The sequence below is a fragment of the Pteronotus mesoamericanus genome, unplaced genomic scaffold, assembly GCF_021234165.1.
Source record: "Pteronotus mesoamericanus isolate MK-2021 breed Mesoamerican mustached bat unplaced genomic scaffold, CSHL_Meso_final contig_182, whole genome shotgun sequence".
In the NCBI taxonomy this organism is placed as follows: domain Eukaryota; kingdom Metazoa; phylum Chordata; class Mammalia; order Chiroptera; family Mormoopidae; genus Pteronotus; species Pteronotus mesoamericanus.
Genome location: NW_026555078.1, coordinates 17,775,760 through 17,792,765, shown reverse-complemented (window position 1 = coordinate 17,792,765; position 17,006 = coordinate 17,775,760). Strand labels below are relative to the sequence as shown.

The 17,006-nt window shown below is 38.5% G+C and overlaps 1 protein-coding gene across 4 annotated transcripts in view; it reads left to right on the top strand.

Annotated features, from left to right (window-relative positions):
- YLPM1 (YLP motif containing 1) overlaps positions 1-17,006 on the top strand; it is a 59,120-nt gene that overhangs the window by 19,330 nt on the left and 22,784 nt on the right. For 3 of the 4 annotated variants that reach the window (XR_008528625.1, XM_054567267.1, XM_054567266.1), the window contains exons 5-6: positions 8,476-10,590; positions 13,190-13,310. Coding sequence is in view for 3 of the 4 variants with exons in the window: in XM_054567267.1 (XP_054423242.1) it covers positions 8,476-10,590; positions 13,190-13,310 (2,236 nt within the window). In the remaining variant the exon portion in view is untranslated. The remainder of the gene's footprint in view (positions 1-8,475; positions 10,591-13,189; positions 13,311-17,006) is intronic. The other variant, XM_054567268.1, reaches the window with a different exon arrangement.

Genomic DNA, 17,006 nt, shown 5'->3' with positions numbered 1-17,006 from the left:
CCAAAACTCAGAAACTACAATTGGGTCCATTGAACCCTGATGAACCCTAAGGATTAATGGTGTCTTTTGGTTAATAGAAATTCTTGATTTTAATTTAGTTGTCCAATTTATTGATCTTTTTTTCTTTATGGTTAGTGCTTTTTTGTGCGTCCTGTTTAAAAAAATCTTTGTTTACTCTAAAACCATAAGCAGATTATTATATTTTATCTTTTATTGTTTTACCTTTTATTTTAAAATTAGTAATCCGTGTAGAATTGACCTTTTCTTTGTTAATGTATGGTATGAAGTAGAAGTCAGAGTTCATTATTTTCCATATGGCTACTTGGCCCCAGTGCCATTTAATTGAAAAAGTCATCCTTTCTTTACTACTGTACTTTGCAGTTTCCCCTTCATCGTTAAGTCAAGTGAATACGTATGTGGGTTTGTTTCTGGACTCGATTCCTTTGGTTTATTGGTTTGTCCTTGCACTGATGTCACACTGCTTTAATTACTGTAGCTTTAAAAATAAATCTTGATATCTCTTAGTGTAAGTCCTCCAATTCTGTTTCTAGATCAGAGGTTGGCAGACTTTTCTGTGAAGGACCACATGGTAAATATGTTTGGCTTTGCAGGCCATGATTGGTTTCTGCAAATATTTGTCTTTCTTTTCTATTTCTTATTTTTTTTATTTTAAAAATGTAATAAAAGTCATCCTTAACTAGACATGGCCCATGGACTGTAGTTGGCTCATTCCTGATCTAGACTGTCTTGACTATTCTCAGTCCCTTCTACTTCCCATGTAATGCTTAGACTCAGCTTGTCGGTTTTCAAAAACCTGCTGGAATTTCGATGGGCATTGCATAGAATCTATTGACCATTTTGAGGAAGAATTGACATCTTTATAATATCAAGGCTTCTGATCAGTCCCATCTACTTTTTGACTGGTTTTAATATTGGAATTGGGGGTCTCTTCCACTCTGTAGCTGTCTCAGGATTAGCAAGGGACTATGAACACTATAGTTTCTCTTTATGCCTCCATTTATCATGGTAGTTTTAGGATCTTGGATATACATATTAGAAAATAGGTGTTATTTCACATGAAACCAAAAGGGAAGGATTTTTTTATTGAATTTATTGGTGTAACATTGGTTAATAAAATTATCTAGGTCTCAGGTATACAATTCTACAATACATCATCTGTATATTGTAGTGTGTGTTTACCACCTCAAGTCAAATCTCCTTCCATCACCATTTATCCTGCCTTTACCCTCTTCTGCTTCCCTCCATACCCCATGCCCCTCCAAGGAATTTGATTTGAGATTTTTAAAAAGATTTTTTTAAATTTATTTTTAGAGAGAGGGGAAGGGAGGGAGAAAAAGAAGGAAAGAAACATCAGTGTGTGGTTGCCTCTCACACATCCCCTACTGGGGGCCTGGCCTGCAACCCAGGCGTGTGTTTGACTGGGAATCAAACAGCAACCCTTTGCTTTACGGTCTGGCACTCAATCCACTGAACCACACCAGCCAGGGCTGATTCGAGATTTTCATATTTTGTAATTCTCAAGGTCTGCTGATTTGAGTATGTATTTGTGTAAACATTGTGATAATCAGACAATAACTTGTTTAAGGGTATTTGTGATCCTGCATACTTCTTAAGTTTTTCTACCCAATTTGGGGTATTTTTAATATAATTTGAAGTATTTATACCTAGTTTTAATGGTTTCATATGTACTGTTACAGGTGTTTTTTGTTTTTCTTTTTTGGAGGTTTATAAAATACTTTACAAACAAAAATTTCCTAAATATTTGAACATCAAATATTTGTTTTATTTTCATCTAAAAATGTGTAATACATGTGTTTTATGTGGTTGTATCTAGTGAATAGACACTATGTTATTTCAAATACATGCTTTTATATGTTAAAAGGTCAAAGTATTTCATTGTATTGATGTAAAGATGGCTTATTTTTGTTCATATTTTTAACATGAGTATCTCTTAATATATTTATTTCAAAGACCTAAAAGCTCCTTACTTTCATAAATCTAAAAGGTTTTGGTAGTTTTACGATTTCATAAATCCTTGAACTCTAAAAATATGAAAGTGCAGTATTGATAAATAATTGCTATTTCTATGTAGTGTTGAAGGTGTATTTCAATTGGTTTAATGTTTTCTGATCCCCAAAATAAAAATAAAATAATGACCTGTGGCTGTTGATCAGCAATTTCATCTGGAAGCAAAGCACCCTACCCTTTTCATGGAAACTGCATGTCATATGGGCAGGCATGAGGCTTGCAGAACATGTTCTCTTCCTTCTTACCTACACACGTTTTAGTGCTCCTGCTTCCTTTATCCTTTCCTCTGTCCTTCACACATGTTCTTCTCTTTGTCTGGAATCTGTTTCCTGTTCACTCTTTGCTTTACTAATTCCTGCTTTTCCTGCCCCAGGGGTTGCACTTCAGTAATTATATGTTGAGATCCTACGAGGAGTGAGATATTAGGGATGGGGGATGCCTCGGTGAGCAAGACCAACATGTCCCATATTTATTAAATTTTGTTCTGTTGATTTACTTGTCTTACTCTTCCAATGGACTGTGAACTCCCTGAGTTAGGTATCAGTTTATTTCCAGCACTAACATGGTACCTGACAATAAGTTCATGTTGCTTATGCCAGAATGTCTCAGTTATGGATAAAATTCTCAAGGCATTCATAATTCAGTTAGGAAGGCATTTCATTCATATTCAGAATTATACTACTAGATAATGTGTTGACAGCAGTTCTTTATTGACTCTTGTACATTGTGGAGGATAGTCATCACTTATATGAACTAATATTGCTGAATTGAATACAAGGCAGAGGATTTTATATCATTTTAATAATTTAAGATGTTATTCCAGGCACTTTGAATTAATAAATGTAACTTAAAGAAAAGGAACCATAAGCTCTGAAACAGTGTTCTTTTTGCTCTGTGTAGCTGTGTGGTCTCCATCCTTAGCATTTTGTTGTAGCTTTGACAAGTCTCCAGTCAACTCCTGTTCCCTTCGCCCAGCAATAGCTGTGCTAAGCCTTCGGTATTTTGGTTAGACCAGCTCCCCAAGTTCTGCTTTCTCTGCCTCAGCAAACATTTTTGTTTTGCTTTATAGCTTTAATTTAGCTTCTTGCCTCACAGAGAAAATTGGGGCTTTCAGACCCAGTAAACCTCAATTCCTGCCTTTACCTTACCATCTTCTTTCTTTCTTTCAATCCTTACCCAAGGATATGTTTATTAATTTTAGAGAGAGAAGAAGGGTGGGAGTGAGGGCGCGGAGACGGAGAGAGACAGAGACAGAGACATCCGTTTGTTGTTCCACTTACTTATGCATTCATTGGTTGATTCTTGTATGTGCCCTGATCTGGGATCAAACCCACAACTTTGTCATATTGGGACAACCCTGTAACCAACTGAGCTACCCTGCCAGGGTGCTGTCTTTCTTGTACTCTCAGAAGAAGCCTTTTTCCTGGTTAGGGCTAATCCTCTCTCTGTGCTCTTAAAAGAAATACATTTTATTTTTATCAAAGTGATACATATACATAGTTAAAAAATAAAAGAAAGAAAAGTAAAACAGCCATCCGCTGTTCAAGTCACCTTCTATGTGATTCCTAATTACATCTTTTATTCTTTAGGTGTTTCCTTTGGTAGTTACCTTCATATTACTAAAGAATATGCTGCAACTTTCTTGACTTATACTTTTTGGATATTATATATTTACTTCCTGTACTGATAAAGGTTTATTTAGTTCTTACATTACTCTAACCCCATCTGCCCAATATGTTTCTATCACTATTTTGATACATAAGTAGACAACGTTGGTTGTGTTGTTTGATTGAAGCAGTGTACTATGATTACATTTTCTTTAATAACTTTTTTCGGAATTCCCAGTTCTTTTTGCAAAATCTTTAATCCTCTCTTGAGGAGACCTCTTTCCCAAATTCATGCATGCTCTTGCTTTTGCCTAGGCTGGTTGGCTGGTTGGCAGGTTGGTTGCTCTCAAGATCTGCCATATGGCTGTAGCTCTCCTGTCTCCCTTGACTATCCTCCTGGATTTGCATACAGTGTTCATTGAATCTCATGACTTCCCGTTTGTGGGTTAGTGCCTCCTTTTCCCTGAGTGTGTGCCCGAGTAATTTACTAAGAAACTGTATTTTGAGGGTAAAATTGCTGAGTCCTTGCATGTCTGCAAATGTCTTTATTCTAACCCCACCCTTAATTAATATTTTGGATATGGAATTTGAAGTTGAATGTAATTCCTCCAAGTTTTAGGTCATTGTTCTATTTTCCTCTGTCACCTAGTGCAGCTATTTTGCTATTCCAGTTCTTTTTAGATGGCTTCTCTCTACCGCCAGAAACTTTTTTTTCTTACTCCTGGTAGTCTATAATTTCAGTGGGTTTTTTTGTTTTGTTTTTTTGTTTGTTTTGTTAATTGTACAGGACACTGAGTGAGTTGGGCCCTTTCTGTCTGGAAATAAGAATCTCAGCTCTGGGAAATTTCTTTATGCCATTTCTTTAATTTTTTCCTCTTGTTTTCTGTTTTTCTCTTTCTGGAACTCATTGGAAGAATTTTCAGCCTGCTGGATTGATTATATTTGTCTTTTTCTCTCTCATTTTGTTGTACTTTCTGAGATACTTTTAGTCATTTTATTGTATTTTTTATTTTTGCGAATTTAAAAAAATTTTTACAGTTCTTCTGGTTCTGATCCCTTTTACATATAGCAGTTTGTTCTTGGTGTGTGTGTGTGTGTGTTTAAGTTCTCTGTTTTCTGCAGTATCTCTGTTTTCTCCAGATTTGTGTGCTGTTTATCTTTGGTCTCTTTCTTTCATTTTGGAGACATTCCTCAACTATCTAGCAATCCATGGTTGTCCATTTATGTCTGAGCACAGGAGCCACTGACAGGGTGACTGGGAGCTTTGCTGTAGGTGATAGGGCAAAAAATGGCGAATGTTGAGGGACCCTCAAATTCAAGAATTTAGGGACATTGACCTAGGGAAATGCTGGTTGATGGTTCTGAATGTAGATTTTAATTTACGTGTTTTTAACCCCAAGTCTTACTCTTGTCCTTCCCCAGCACCCCTGGTAACTGAGAGTCCCACTGCTCTGGGGTTTCGTTGGCAAGCCAGGCCCACTGTGTTATCAGCGCGCTCGGCGGCAGCTTCGGCCTCATCCCTGTGTTACCGCTTGTGTGTATTCTTTGTCTGTCAGAATTTAAAAACAAAATTCTCTCTGTTGCTGCCCTAATTTCTCTGTTTTTAGTGGGTTTACGTATTTTTTAATTGTTAGACTCTCAAGTGTCACTTGGCTACGCTGGAGTATGTTCCCCCGAGTTCCCTTTCTTATATGTTTCTGATTATGGTGGGTCATGAGGGACATTTTTGCACCTATCATGAAATATCCCTGGACAACCAAAAACATTCTAACCCTTTCCCCAAAAGAGGATATAAAATTCATTTTTTTCTTTGAGATATCTTCATTATTCTTCTAGCAGGTTCATACTCCCTCTGATATTTTATAACAAATTCTGATATAGAAAGGTAACTATTGTTAATGCATCTTATGATAGATGATAAGAAAAATTAACCAAAAATATTTGACTAATATATGTGTATATTTAAGCATGTAATAGCAAATTAAAGACCCAAATACTTATCTGTCAATAATCCTTATTTCTGCAGCTGGTCATGTGTCATAGTTGGTTTTTCTAACTACTTTCTTTCCCTACCCTTTCAATATTCCCTTTGCTCTTAGCAAGCACCTCAACTGGTCCTGGTTCCTTGCCTGGTGGGTGACCCAAACCTTCATTCTTGAAAGGTCTGGGCTATTCGCAGTCCTGCCCAAATTGCGTTTTTGTAGCTTTCCACTGACTTTAATTGCGGGACATGGAAGTACTAAGGTGTTTGAGAGGACCTGCATTCCAGACAGAACTCCTCCTTGTCCTCACTGTGTAGTAGTAGCCCAATTTACCCTTGAAGGTCAGGATCAGTTCCTCCCACAGCCAGCTCAGCAACTCCCTTCTTTGCCTATTGACTCAAAACCCAAAGTGGCCAGGTGACAGTCTCAACTTGAGATTGATAGAGCCATTGTTTTGTCCCCCGATGGAAGCATTCCTCTCTTTGAAACTAAGGCTTCTAGACCAGCAAAACTAATGTCACAGGGACAGGAAGTAAATATTTTGCTGAAACTGAGTTTATTACCCTTCATTGATGTTTCCAAATAAATAAAAGAAAAACCTACTGCTCATTAAAGGTGTGAAAGGCATCACTGTCCACCCAGTCACCTAAGCCAGAAACCTTGGAATCATTCTAAATTCTCCCCTTTCCATTAACAGATAAGTCCTACCGTTTAGAAAATTCTATCTGTTTTAGGGAGCATTTGAGAGCTTGCTTCCCTGCAATTGTTGTCAACTTGGCTCAAATAAAATCTTACAGAAAAAATTGTTTTAAGATTTTATATATATTTTTTAGAAAGAGGGGAAGGGAGGGAGAAGAGAGAGAAACATCAGTTGCCACTCTCATGCACCCCAGCTGGGGACCGACCTATAACTCAGGCATGTGCCCTGACCAGGAAATCACACTGGCAACCCTTCGCTTTGTGGTGTGACACCCAGCCAACTCAGCCACACCAGGTAGGGAAAAATCTTATAGAAATGTTTGTAAAAATTCTCTCCTTTGTAACTTTCTTCACATCTCTCACTTTTATCTCCTCTATGTTTTCATATCAGTCACCACCTTGGAACAGAAGGCTTCACCTTCACTTACCAAATTGTAGAAGTAACCTGCAGTAAGCTTTTCTCACCTTTCCATGTGTTACTTTTCTGCTAGAGCAGTTTTTAAAAAAATCAGATCATATTTAGTGGCTCTAAGTGCTTATAGGATAATTCCCAACTCTTACCCAGCATAATTAATTCGTCTGTTGTAACAGAAATCCAAAGTCACATAGCTTTCAACAAGTTAGAGATTTATTCTCTCTCAGGACTTATGTGATGGCTCTGCGGGGTCAGGAATCCAGGTCCCTCCTGGTTTGTTACTTTACCATCCCTTACAATGTTGTCCTCAACTATATGGGCCAAGATAACTTTACTACCGTGTTAGAACCAGCATGAAAAAAGAAATGATGAAGAGGAGGATGTTCCCGGAAGGATGTATAAGTCATTTTCATTCTCAGCCCACGGGCCAGAACATGACTGTGAGTTATAGTTGCAAGAGAGTTTGAAAAAGAGAGTCCTTAGTCTGACTAGCCTTCTTCCAGTTCAAAGTGGAAAAGCTTGATTACTATAGAGGAGGGGGAATGGATATTGGAGGAGCAGCAGTAGCATCTGCCATACAAGGCATACAAGACCTTCTGGACATTGACCCTTCTTTACCTTCTTTACCTTTCTTTACCTTCTCTCTTAATGCACAGCTTCCCTACTCCTCCTCCTTCCCCAGCACTCCCTGACTCTACCTCCTCTTTGCTTCAGCCATGCCAAGCTGTTTGCATTTCCGCACATGCTCTGCTGGTATGTGTTTCTCTGCCTTTCCTTATAATGCCTCCTTAACCGGAGATGCCCTTGCCTCCCACTCCCCTCATCTCCAACAACCTCTATTAGCTTGATCTGAGAGAATTTGTCTTTCAAGACTTAATTTCCGCATTTCTGTCCATAAAGCCTTCATTGAATAGCATTTCCCCACCACCACTCTGGTAGAATTGACCATTCTTTCTTCTGCTACCTTTATTATATGCAGGTAGACTTTAGTCATTACACTTTTGAGCATGTGTTTAATCTTAGATTCTCTTTATCCTCGATTGTAAACCCTTCTGGGGCACAGATGACATTTTATTCCTTTGCCCCTCGGATATAGTGTAGCACCTGACAGACAGGCGATGTGCACTAAAAAGGTGCACTGAATATTTACTGAATCAGTGAGTGGCCCCATAGCAAAAACATCTCTGTCCAGACTTTTGAAATGTCGGGGCACACCCTTAAGATATGGCTGGCTGCTGGTTTTTTAAACTTCTGTCAATTAGTTAAAGTGATAATGCTAGCTCCTACAATATTTATAATCTTACTATATTATCTTGTTTATTGTTTCATAGTTTTTAGTTATATTTTAATTCTGAAAGTACTCTTGAAGATAGCTGTGGATTTTTTTTTTTTCATTAAAATTAGTGGACTTTTCTGTCTACTGAGGCACAGTACTTGTAATTGTTTTTTAACAATTCATACATTCAGTGACTTGCTGCAGGAGATGTGTCGAAGTGAAATACATGAAACTGACATGATTTCCAAAGCCTGTCCTAAGACCTTCAGAGTACTGCCACTTGAACGTACTGGTTCTAAGATATAGATATCTCAGGATTTGTTTAATGACTGGAAGAGTCATTGTTGTAAACAGATTCTAAGGCAAGATTGCCTTAAATATTCTTACATGGAGAATTTTTTTTTTCTGCTTTACTGTCTTGAGTAATATCTTTTGTTTTACTTGTAGATTTGATGGTCCTCGAAGATTTGAGGATTTAGGGTCAAGGTGTGAAGGACCGAGACCCAAAGGGCCTCGTTTTGAAGGAAATCGCCCCGATGGGCCAAGACCCAGATATGAAGGTCACCCAGCAGAGGGCACTAAAAGCAAATGGGGAATGATTCCCCGGGGGCCAGCATCTCAGTTTTATATTACCCCCAATACATCCCTAAGTCCTCGACAGAGTGGACCACAGTGGAAAGGCCCCAAACCAGCTTTGGGACAGCAACATCAGCAGCAACCTAAGTCACAAGCAGAACCTCTTTCAGGAAACAAAGAACCATTAGCAGACACCAATAGTAACCAGCAGAAGAATTTAAACATGCAATCAGCTGCATTATCCATTGGTGCAGATGTAAAGGATGCCAAGGCGGCTCAGTCAAATGAGAATCTAAGCGACTCTCAACAAGAGCCACCTAAAAGCGAAGTCTCGGAAGGGCCCATAGAGCCTTCTAATTGGGACCAGAATTCTCAAAGTATGGAGACTCAAATGGACAAAACCCAAGCTGTTACTCAGCCTGTATCCCTTGCAAATAAACCTCTACCTACTCAATCTACTTTTCCCTCAAAAACAGGGGGGATGGAGGGAGGAGCAGTAGTAGCAACATCATCATCGACTGCAGACAATGATTTTAAACCCTTAGGTATTGGTCTGCCCCACTCAGGAGACAACCAAGATAAAGGGCTGCCTCAGCCAGATAGCAGAGATAAGTTAGAAAGCAATCGGGGCAGCAGCTTATCTTACAGAGGTCCTGGGCAAAGCAGAATGGAAGACACACAGGATAAAGGACTAGTAAATAGAGGTCGAGGCCAGGCAATCGGCCGTGGCCCAGGGTTGGTCAAGCAAGAAGACTTTCATGATAAGATGATGGGTAGAAGAGATGACAGTCGAGAGAAGATGAGCAGAGGAGAAGGCAGTCGGGACAGAGGATTAGTGAGGCCAGGAAGCAGTCGGGAAAAGGTGCCGGGTGGTATGCAAGGCAGCCAGGACAGGGGTAGAGCTGGCAGCCGAGAAAGAGGACCCCCTCGGAGGGGTGGCAGTCAGGAGAGAGGACCCCCTCGAAGGGCCGGGAGCAGAGAGAGAGTACTGCCTCGAAGAGCTGGGAGCAGGGAGAGGGCACCACCTCGGGGGCCTGGGAGTCGGGAAAGGGGACTGGGAAGACCAGATCTGGGTCGTGACAGAGGTCCATTTAGACCAGAATCAGGAGATGGTGGGGAAAAAATGTATCCATATCACCGAGATGAGCCTTCTAGAACTCCGTGGAACCATGGAGAAGAGAGAGGGCATGAGGAATTCTCTTTAGATGGTAGAAATGCTCCAATGGAACGAGAAAGACTTGATGATTGGGATAGAGACAGATACTGGAGAGAATGTGAACGGGACTATCGAGATGATACTCTAGATCTATATAACAGAGAGGACAGATTCGCAGCCCCACCATCTCGATCCCATGATGGAGATAGACGAGGCCCTTGGTGGGATGATTGGGAGAGAGATCAGGATATGGATGAGGACTACAACAGGGAAATGGACAGGGACTTGGACAGGGATGTGGATCGGATTGGAAGACCCATGGATATGTATGATAGAAATTTGGATAATGAGTGGGACAGAGATTATGGGAGACCACTGGATGAACAAGAATCACAGTTCCGTGAACGGGATATTCCGTCTCTTCCACCTTTACCACCCCTCCCACCTCTTCCACCTTTGGATAGATATCGGGATGATAGATGGAGAGAAGAAAGAAATCGAGACCATGGGTATGATCGAGATTTCCGTGATAGGGGTGAGTTGAGGATCCGAGAGTATCCAGAAAGAGGAGATACATGGCGGGAAAAGCGAGATTATATTCCTGACAGAATGGACTGGGAAAGAGAACGGTTGTCAGACAGATGGTACCCATCTGATGTGGATAGACATTCCCCCATTGCGGAACATATGCCCTCCTCACATCATTCTTCTGAAATGATGGGGTCGGATGCAAATTTAGACTCTGACCAAGGCCTTGGAGGGGTAATGGTTCTCAGTCAGAGGCAGCACGAAATCATTTTGAAAGCTGCACAAGAACTGAAAATGCTTCGGTAAGTTGACTACTTAAGATCATTTCTTTTAGACAAAACCACATTCAGAATGCTCTTTTTAAACTGATGTGATATATGTGAATGGAATTAATTTTACTTCAAGTTCTTACCACATAATTTTAATTTATATCACTGGTCATTCTGTGCTGTTTTGGGGTTAGGACGGGTACTTAGGAACTGTGTTAATTATAAACTTATGTCCTGAAATATGAAAATTTGATAGCCATTCTTGGCTTTTATAGATGTGTTGCTGAAACGCCATGCCTGTGCATGTTTCAAGTGTCAAACTTCAACTTTCCAGTGCTCTGGATTTCAGAGCTCGTATGTAACATTCCGTTTTTCCCCAGGAGGCAGTTCTTTGGTATTAAATCTGATAGACTTCATATTCACTAATCTTTGATATAACTCTAGAAAGTACTGTAAGGACTCATATTTTTCTCTGTTGAAAGCTAAGAATGGTTTACCTGGAAGCATCCTCAGATTTCTCTAATCATTGATACTTTCTTTTGGGGATGTTTTATCTTTCATTATAACTAGAAGCAGATATTGCTACTTGAGGATGTTACTTGCTTGTACATAATCAAATATATTCTTTGTGAGATGGAGAATAGAATTTGGAATTCTTGACTTGCAATCAACTTACTATGTATGTATAGGTATCTACATAATGCTTTCCATCTAGTAGCAATAATAACAGAAGCTAACATGTATTGTATGCTTATGATGTGCCAGGAACTGTACTAAGTGTTTTGTGTATATTAATTGTTTCATCCTTAAGCCAGCTATATCCTGAAATAAGAATTTAGGAGTCACTGACAGATTGCAAGGTTTTTGAGCAGTTTCTCAGGAATTAGCAATGTTTTGAGAAAATAAATTAATGGTTAGGTTTTGATGTATTCCAATGTATTGTGTTTCTTTCGTTACTCAATTATGGTCTATATTTGTGGATTATACCAATTGAAAATATAATGAAAGCTTTACAACTGGAAAGGTATGATGAGGAAAAGTACTTGTAAGTAAAGGTGAAAGATCAGGCAGCAAAACAGATTTCTGTGGTCTGTAGTAGATAGATATGTTCTATGAGGTTTAACTTTTCCAGATTATTAACGAAGGTGTGGAAAGCATACCCTATAACATCTAGCTATCATACAATTCACTTTTAAATTATAGACTCCTTTAATTTAACAGTGCTGTGTTCTGGTCACTGTGCTAATCACTTAGCATATATTATCGCAGTCCTCCTATCTCAAATCCTTATATCTCAAAAGTCCTGTAAAACTATAAGTGGTATTATCCCACTTCACAAATGACAGTAAGGCTCAGAGAGGTTAAGTCCACTTGGCTACTAAGTGGCAAGCCCAGAATTCGAACACAGTCCGTCCAACTCTAAAATCTGTTTTGTATTTGGAAAACACCAAGCTGATTGGTGTTGCTAAGCTGCCAAGGTTTCTTTCCTTTTCTTTTTTTAAAAATTTCCTTTTCCATCCATTATCACTTTGCATAGAAATGCTGGATAAAAGGTGCTTCTTCATCATGCTTTTTTTTTAAAGCTCTTTCTAGGCAACATAAGCATTATTAAACAAAATACATGATATGTGGGATAAGAGTGGTCATAGTTGAATACAAGCAAGCTATGTTGTGTTGGTATAAAGTCATGATTTACACAAGGCATAAAATAGTATTTTTATATATTTGACCCTTATTTTGTGTCCATTTGAGTCCCTACACTTTACAAACATAGGTAGAAAATTGTGGAAGGTAAAGAAGTTGTGATAGATGTTACATTTGTTTAAGGTAGACATTGTAAGGAAAAGTAAAAGGAATTTGACTAGACATTTAAAGAAAAACTTAAAGATTACTCTTGAGGTATATAAAGTGTTGTTTTTAACTGTGTAGACTGATAGTTGTTCTCAACCTATACAGCAGGGACCATTCACTAAAATACCCACAAGAAGCAGACAGGTAACAGAAATGAGTGGAAATGGACCAGTATAACTCCAGTGAGTGTGTGGTGAGGAGCGTGCCTCTGTCTAAAGTGGGCAGCTGCTACTCCGCTCAGCTATTTGTTGGCAAATGGGAATGCAGGCCCAGTGGTACCAAGTCTCTTTAAAATTCGAGTTTCTATATGAAATATTTTCCTTTATAAATAATGGCAACTGATTTAGATTTTGAAAACTGATGTGAACACCAAATTCTAAAAAACCTTTTATAGGCCATATCTGGCCCATGGGCCACCATTTTGCAACCTCTGGTCTAAATAAAGAGTATTGAACAAAAAAATGGGAAGAGAGCTTTTGGTCAGATGAAAGAAAAAGATGACAAGTAGATGAGCTATTAGAATGGACTAATGAGGCAGATTATAGGATCTGTCGTTGAAGATCTTCAATGAGTTATAATTATTTATAGATCAGAGATGACTGATCGGTTAGCTGTATAAAGGCAAGAGAGTGCTGTTACCCTGAGGGTGTGCTGTGAACACTGTGGAAGGTTTTAGAACAAGATTTTTAGGCCTCTTTTTTTGTTATTCTATATTAATTGGAGTCATTTAGGAATGGAGTAGACATGCCTTATGTACAATGGCAATTTTATTTGTTTATAGGGAACAGAAAGAACAGCTTCAAAAGATGAAAGACTTTGGGTCTGAGCCACAGATGCCTGACCACCTCCCACCCCAGGATTCGAGATTGCAGAATACATCTTCAAGACCTGGAATGTATCCGGTATGGGAAAATGTGTGCTCAGAAAATGCAGTGGTTCCTAATTTGTACGTTTGTTTGATCTTTTTATATTACAGCAGGTATAAATTTCCCCTATTAAAAAAATGGAAATTTTGGAGAAGTGAAAAGCTAATGGTAATTGACTTTTAAAAATCTTTAAGTATGGCCTTTTTTCCCTAAGTTTCGACGAGTACACCAAGCACACATAAACTATATGGCTTTATGTCCACAAGCTGTTGAATTTTTCTAATAATTGTTTTTGTTCAAATGGTCCTGTTTTCCATCTGGGCAGCGCAAAGGCTCCCCGTGAGCCCTGCTCAGATGCGCCTCGTAGGCACCCCACCTCTTTGAGCCACTTGTCTCTCAGCTAGGGAAGGAATCAGACCTCATGCCTCAAAGCGGGCCGTAAAGAGGGGTGATTTATGTAAAGGCTTGTGTGTTTAAGTTCTCCGTTTGTTTTGCTTTCATTTTGTTGTTATTTGTTGTTTTACCTTTAAGCCATTCGTGGGCTTCAAAAATGTTACCATGAAAATAAATAACTTTATAACAACACAATGAGAGAGAAAAAACACTAAATTATTTCATCAAATTGACTTTACTTTTCTCAATGTTCCCTTTCATCCTGGTTTAACACATAACATTCACATAGTTGTTGACATCAATGACCACCATGATGCTGGCCGCCCCCCCAAACTTATCTTTTGACCTATGTTTGCATCCATCTGCCTACAGAGTTTTCTCTATGGACATGTCTCCTGTCAAACTCAGCATATTCAAACTGGGGCTCATTACCATCCTCCATGAAACTTGTTTTTTCTCCTATCACCTAGTCACCCACTTGAAACCTCTAAGTCCTACCCTTCCACATCCAGTCATTATATTGATTGATTTTACTGCCTTTTTAATACTGTTCTAATATTCCGTCCTTCACTTCCCCACAGCCTCAGTTCTAGCCTCCGTCAGCTCTTGTCTAGATTATTGCAGACACATCGTAATTCATCTCTCTCCATCTTATTCCTCTCTGACCGATTTTCTGTTCTGCTGTCAGAGTGATTATTTTATTTTTTGAATCAAAGTTTGAGGTATAATTTACATACAGTAACATATTCATTTTAAGCCCTGCTTATTTTAAGCAGTTTGAGTTTTAACAAATGTATACCAAAAGATAAAAAAAAAAATTCCAACACTCTAAAAAGGTCTGTCACGTCCCTCTGTCGTCAAGCCTAACCCCTGCGTTCCACTTTAGGCAGCACTGATGTGATGTCTGGCCAAAATGGATATTTTAAAACCAGTCTTACCATATCACACCCTGGCTTTCAGACTCTTCAGTATTCCCCCAGTGCTTTCAGAAGAAAATCTAGATTCTTTTGCGTGGCCTTTTACATTCACCCTGAGTTGGCCTGACCTCTGCTTACCACTACTTGCTACTCCACTTTGTTATACTACACTTTACCTCCATACGGAGTTTCTTACAGTTCTTGGAGCGAGCCAGTTTCTTACCCGTTCCTTTGCGCGTGCTTGTGGTTCTATAAACCTAGAGTTCCTTTTCTTCCCCTACTTCCTTACTATTTAGTTCTTGTTCATCTTTTAGGACTCAGCTCTGTATCTCCTCTTCACTTGCGTAAGACAATTGCCTTCACACGTACCACTGTAACAACTTGTATGTCCTCTGTCATAGCCATTATTGTATTGTATTTTGATTTTTTCGGTCTGTTTTTCCTTCTAATCTGAGCTTATAAGGATAGGAACTGTGACTTTTATCTTTATAAGGGGGGGCCCAAAAAACCTCTTCCACATTTGCAAAACATTTCCCTTTGAAGACTTTTTCATCTGGGGAAACAAAAGTTGCTTGGGGCGAGATCGGGTGAATAGGGAGAATAGGGCACAGGACTCATGCCGTTTTTGGTCATAAACTACTGAACACTCAGTGTAGTGTGGCAGGTCATTCGTAAATCACCCATCATGAAATGGGTCAACGTTGTGAAAGAGTCTTCAAAAAAAAATTCACTGAAGCCAAATGCAGCCTCTCATAACACCAGCTGGCACACTGATACAGTTGGGTTCCTAGAACACTCACCTAACAGGGGAAGCCTGTGCTACAAGGGGCCCGCCTTCCAGAAGATAATTCTGGTTTTGGGGCAGGGGCGTTCCCCCATTCTATATCTCCTAGCAAAGACTAGAAAATCTAGATTATAGATCCACATTTCTGTTCTGTTCACTGACCAAATCATTAAACATTTTTTTAATATTGCCACATGCTTTATTATTTTTGATGCGTAATTTATTAAAACTTCCATCTCTATTGCACATTTGTTTCTAATCTTTCACTTTTATTATTAATACAACTTTAATGAATGTCTTTGTATCAAGTTCTAATTTTAGATAACTTAATAGTAATTTTAAACTCCTAAAATGGGGTACTTAAGTTAAAAAATGGGGATATTTTTAATGATTCCTGTAATAAAGCCAATGGCTCTCTAAAATAGTTGCATAACATCTGTACTATAGCCTTGAAAGCATCAGTTATTTAATGTATTTGGTAGATATAATAGTGTCAATAAAATATTTTAATATGCATTTTGATAATTAGCAATCATTAGTATTTTTCCGTATTAATTTTTCTTGTAAAAATTCTATTTTTGTTCTTTACCAATTTATCGGTGTGATTCTTAAGGTTTTTCTTACCAATTTATGTCATCCTTAATCTAAAATAGATATTAATCCTTTCTTACATAAATACTGTATGGGAGTTTTGTTTTTTATAAATGTATTGGATGCTTTCACTATGTAGTATTAAAAAAAACACTTTTTGTTTTATTTGTAGTCATAGTCCCAAGGGTTCTTAAGGTATTTAAAATATGTCAGGATAGCTGTACTATAGACACAATAGCTTTGTCCTACATAGGCATTTTCTTAACAGTTTAAAGTGTCATAACCTAAAGTTTACCTTTAGGTGATTGCTGTTTGTCTTAAATTCTAGCCTGTAATGGCCTATAGTTAAATAATGTTTTTAACATATTAACCACATCCATTTTGTTACTCAAAAAGTTTGTTTTTAAAACACAACATTTATATGAGTAAATACTTAAGTTGGGTATTGTTGGCTTTCCAAGATCTGAAATAGCTGTCATTGAAGAACAAACCAGAAACTGTCAACTCAGAGTAATTGGCAATGAGTATTTGAATCAGGCTTGCAAAAATTAAACTAAAACTTGACAATTGTGTTTCAGTACTGAGTAGATAGGATCTACTTACCAAGAAGTTCTACTATCTCCTTATTGGGTGATTGCTTTGGGAAAACAAATGTAAACATTACCCACAACAAGTCCTCCTTGGAGGGATTACTAAATTTCCCATTTGGTTTCTTTGTTTTACTGTTTCCGGGTGTTCACGTTGTATGTTAGCACCAGCCTTATCACGAACTGCTGTTGCCAACCAGACATCTTGAATAGAAGTGAGGAGGCTAGCTAGAGTTTGTTTCTCTCACTGGAAATTCACTATTGTTTTGGAGGAGATAGGTCACCAGAGTGCGAAGATAGTTTATAGCAGAAGTCCTTAACTAAGTGGTGAACATCAGAATTACTCATGGAGGGTTTTTGTGGGGTTTTTCTTTTTGTCTTGTTTTGTTTTTTAAACTAATTCCAGTACCTCACCCACAGAACTTCAGTAGGTTTTGGGCGGGTCCAGGGCATTTGTATC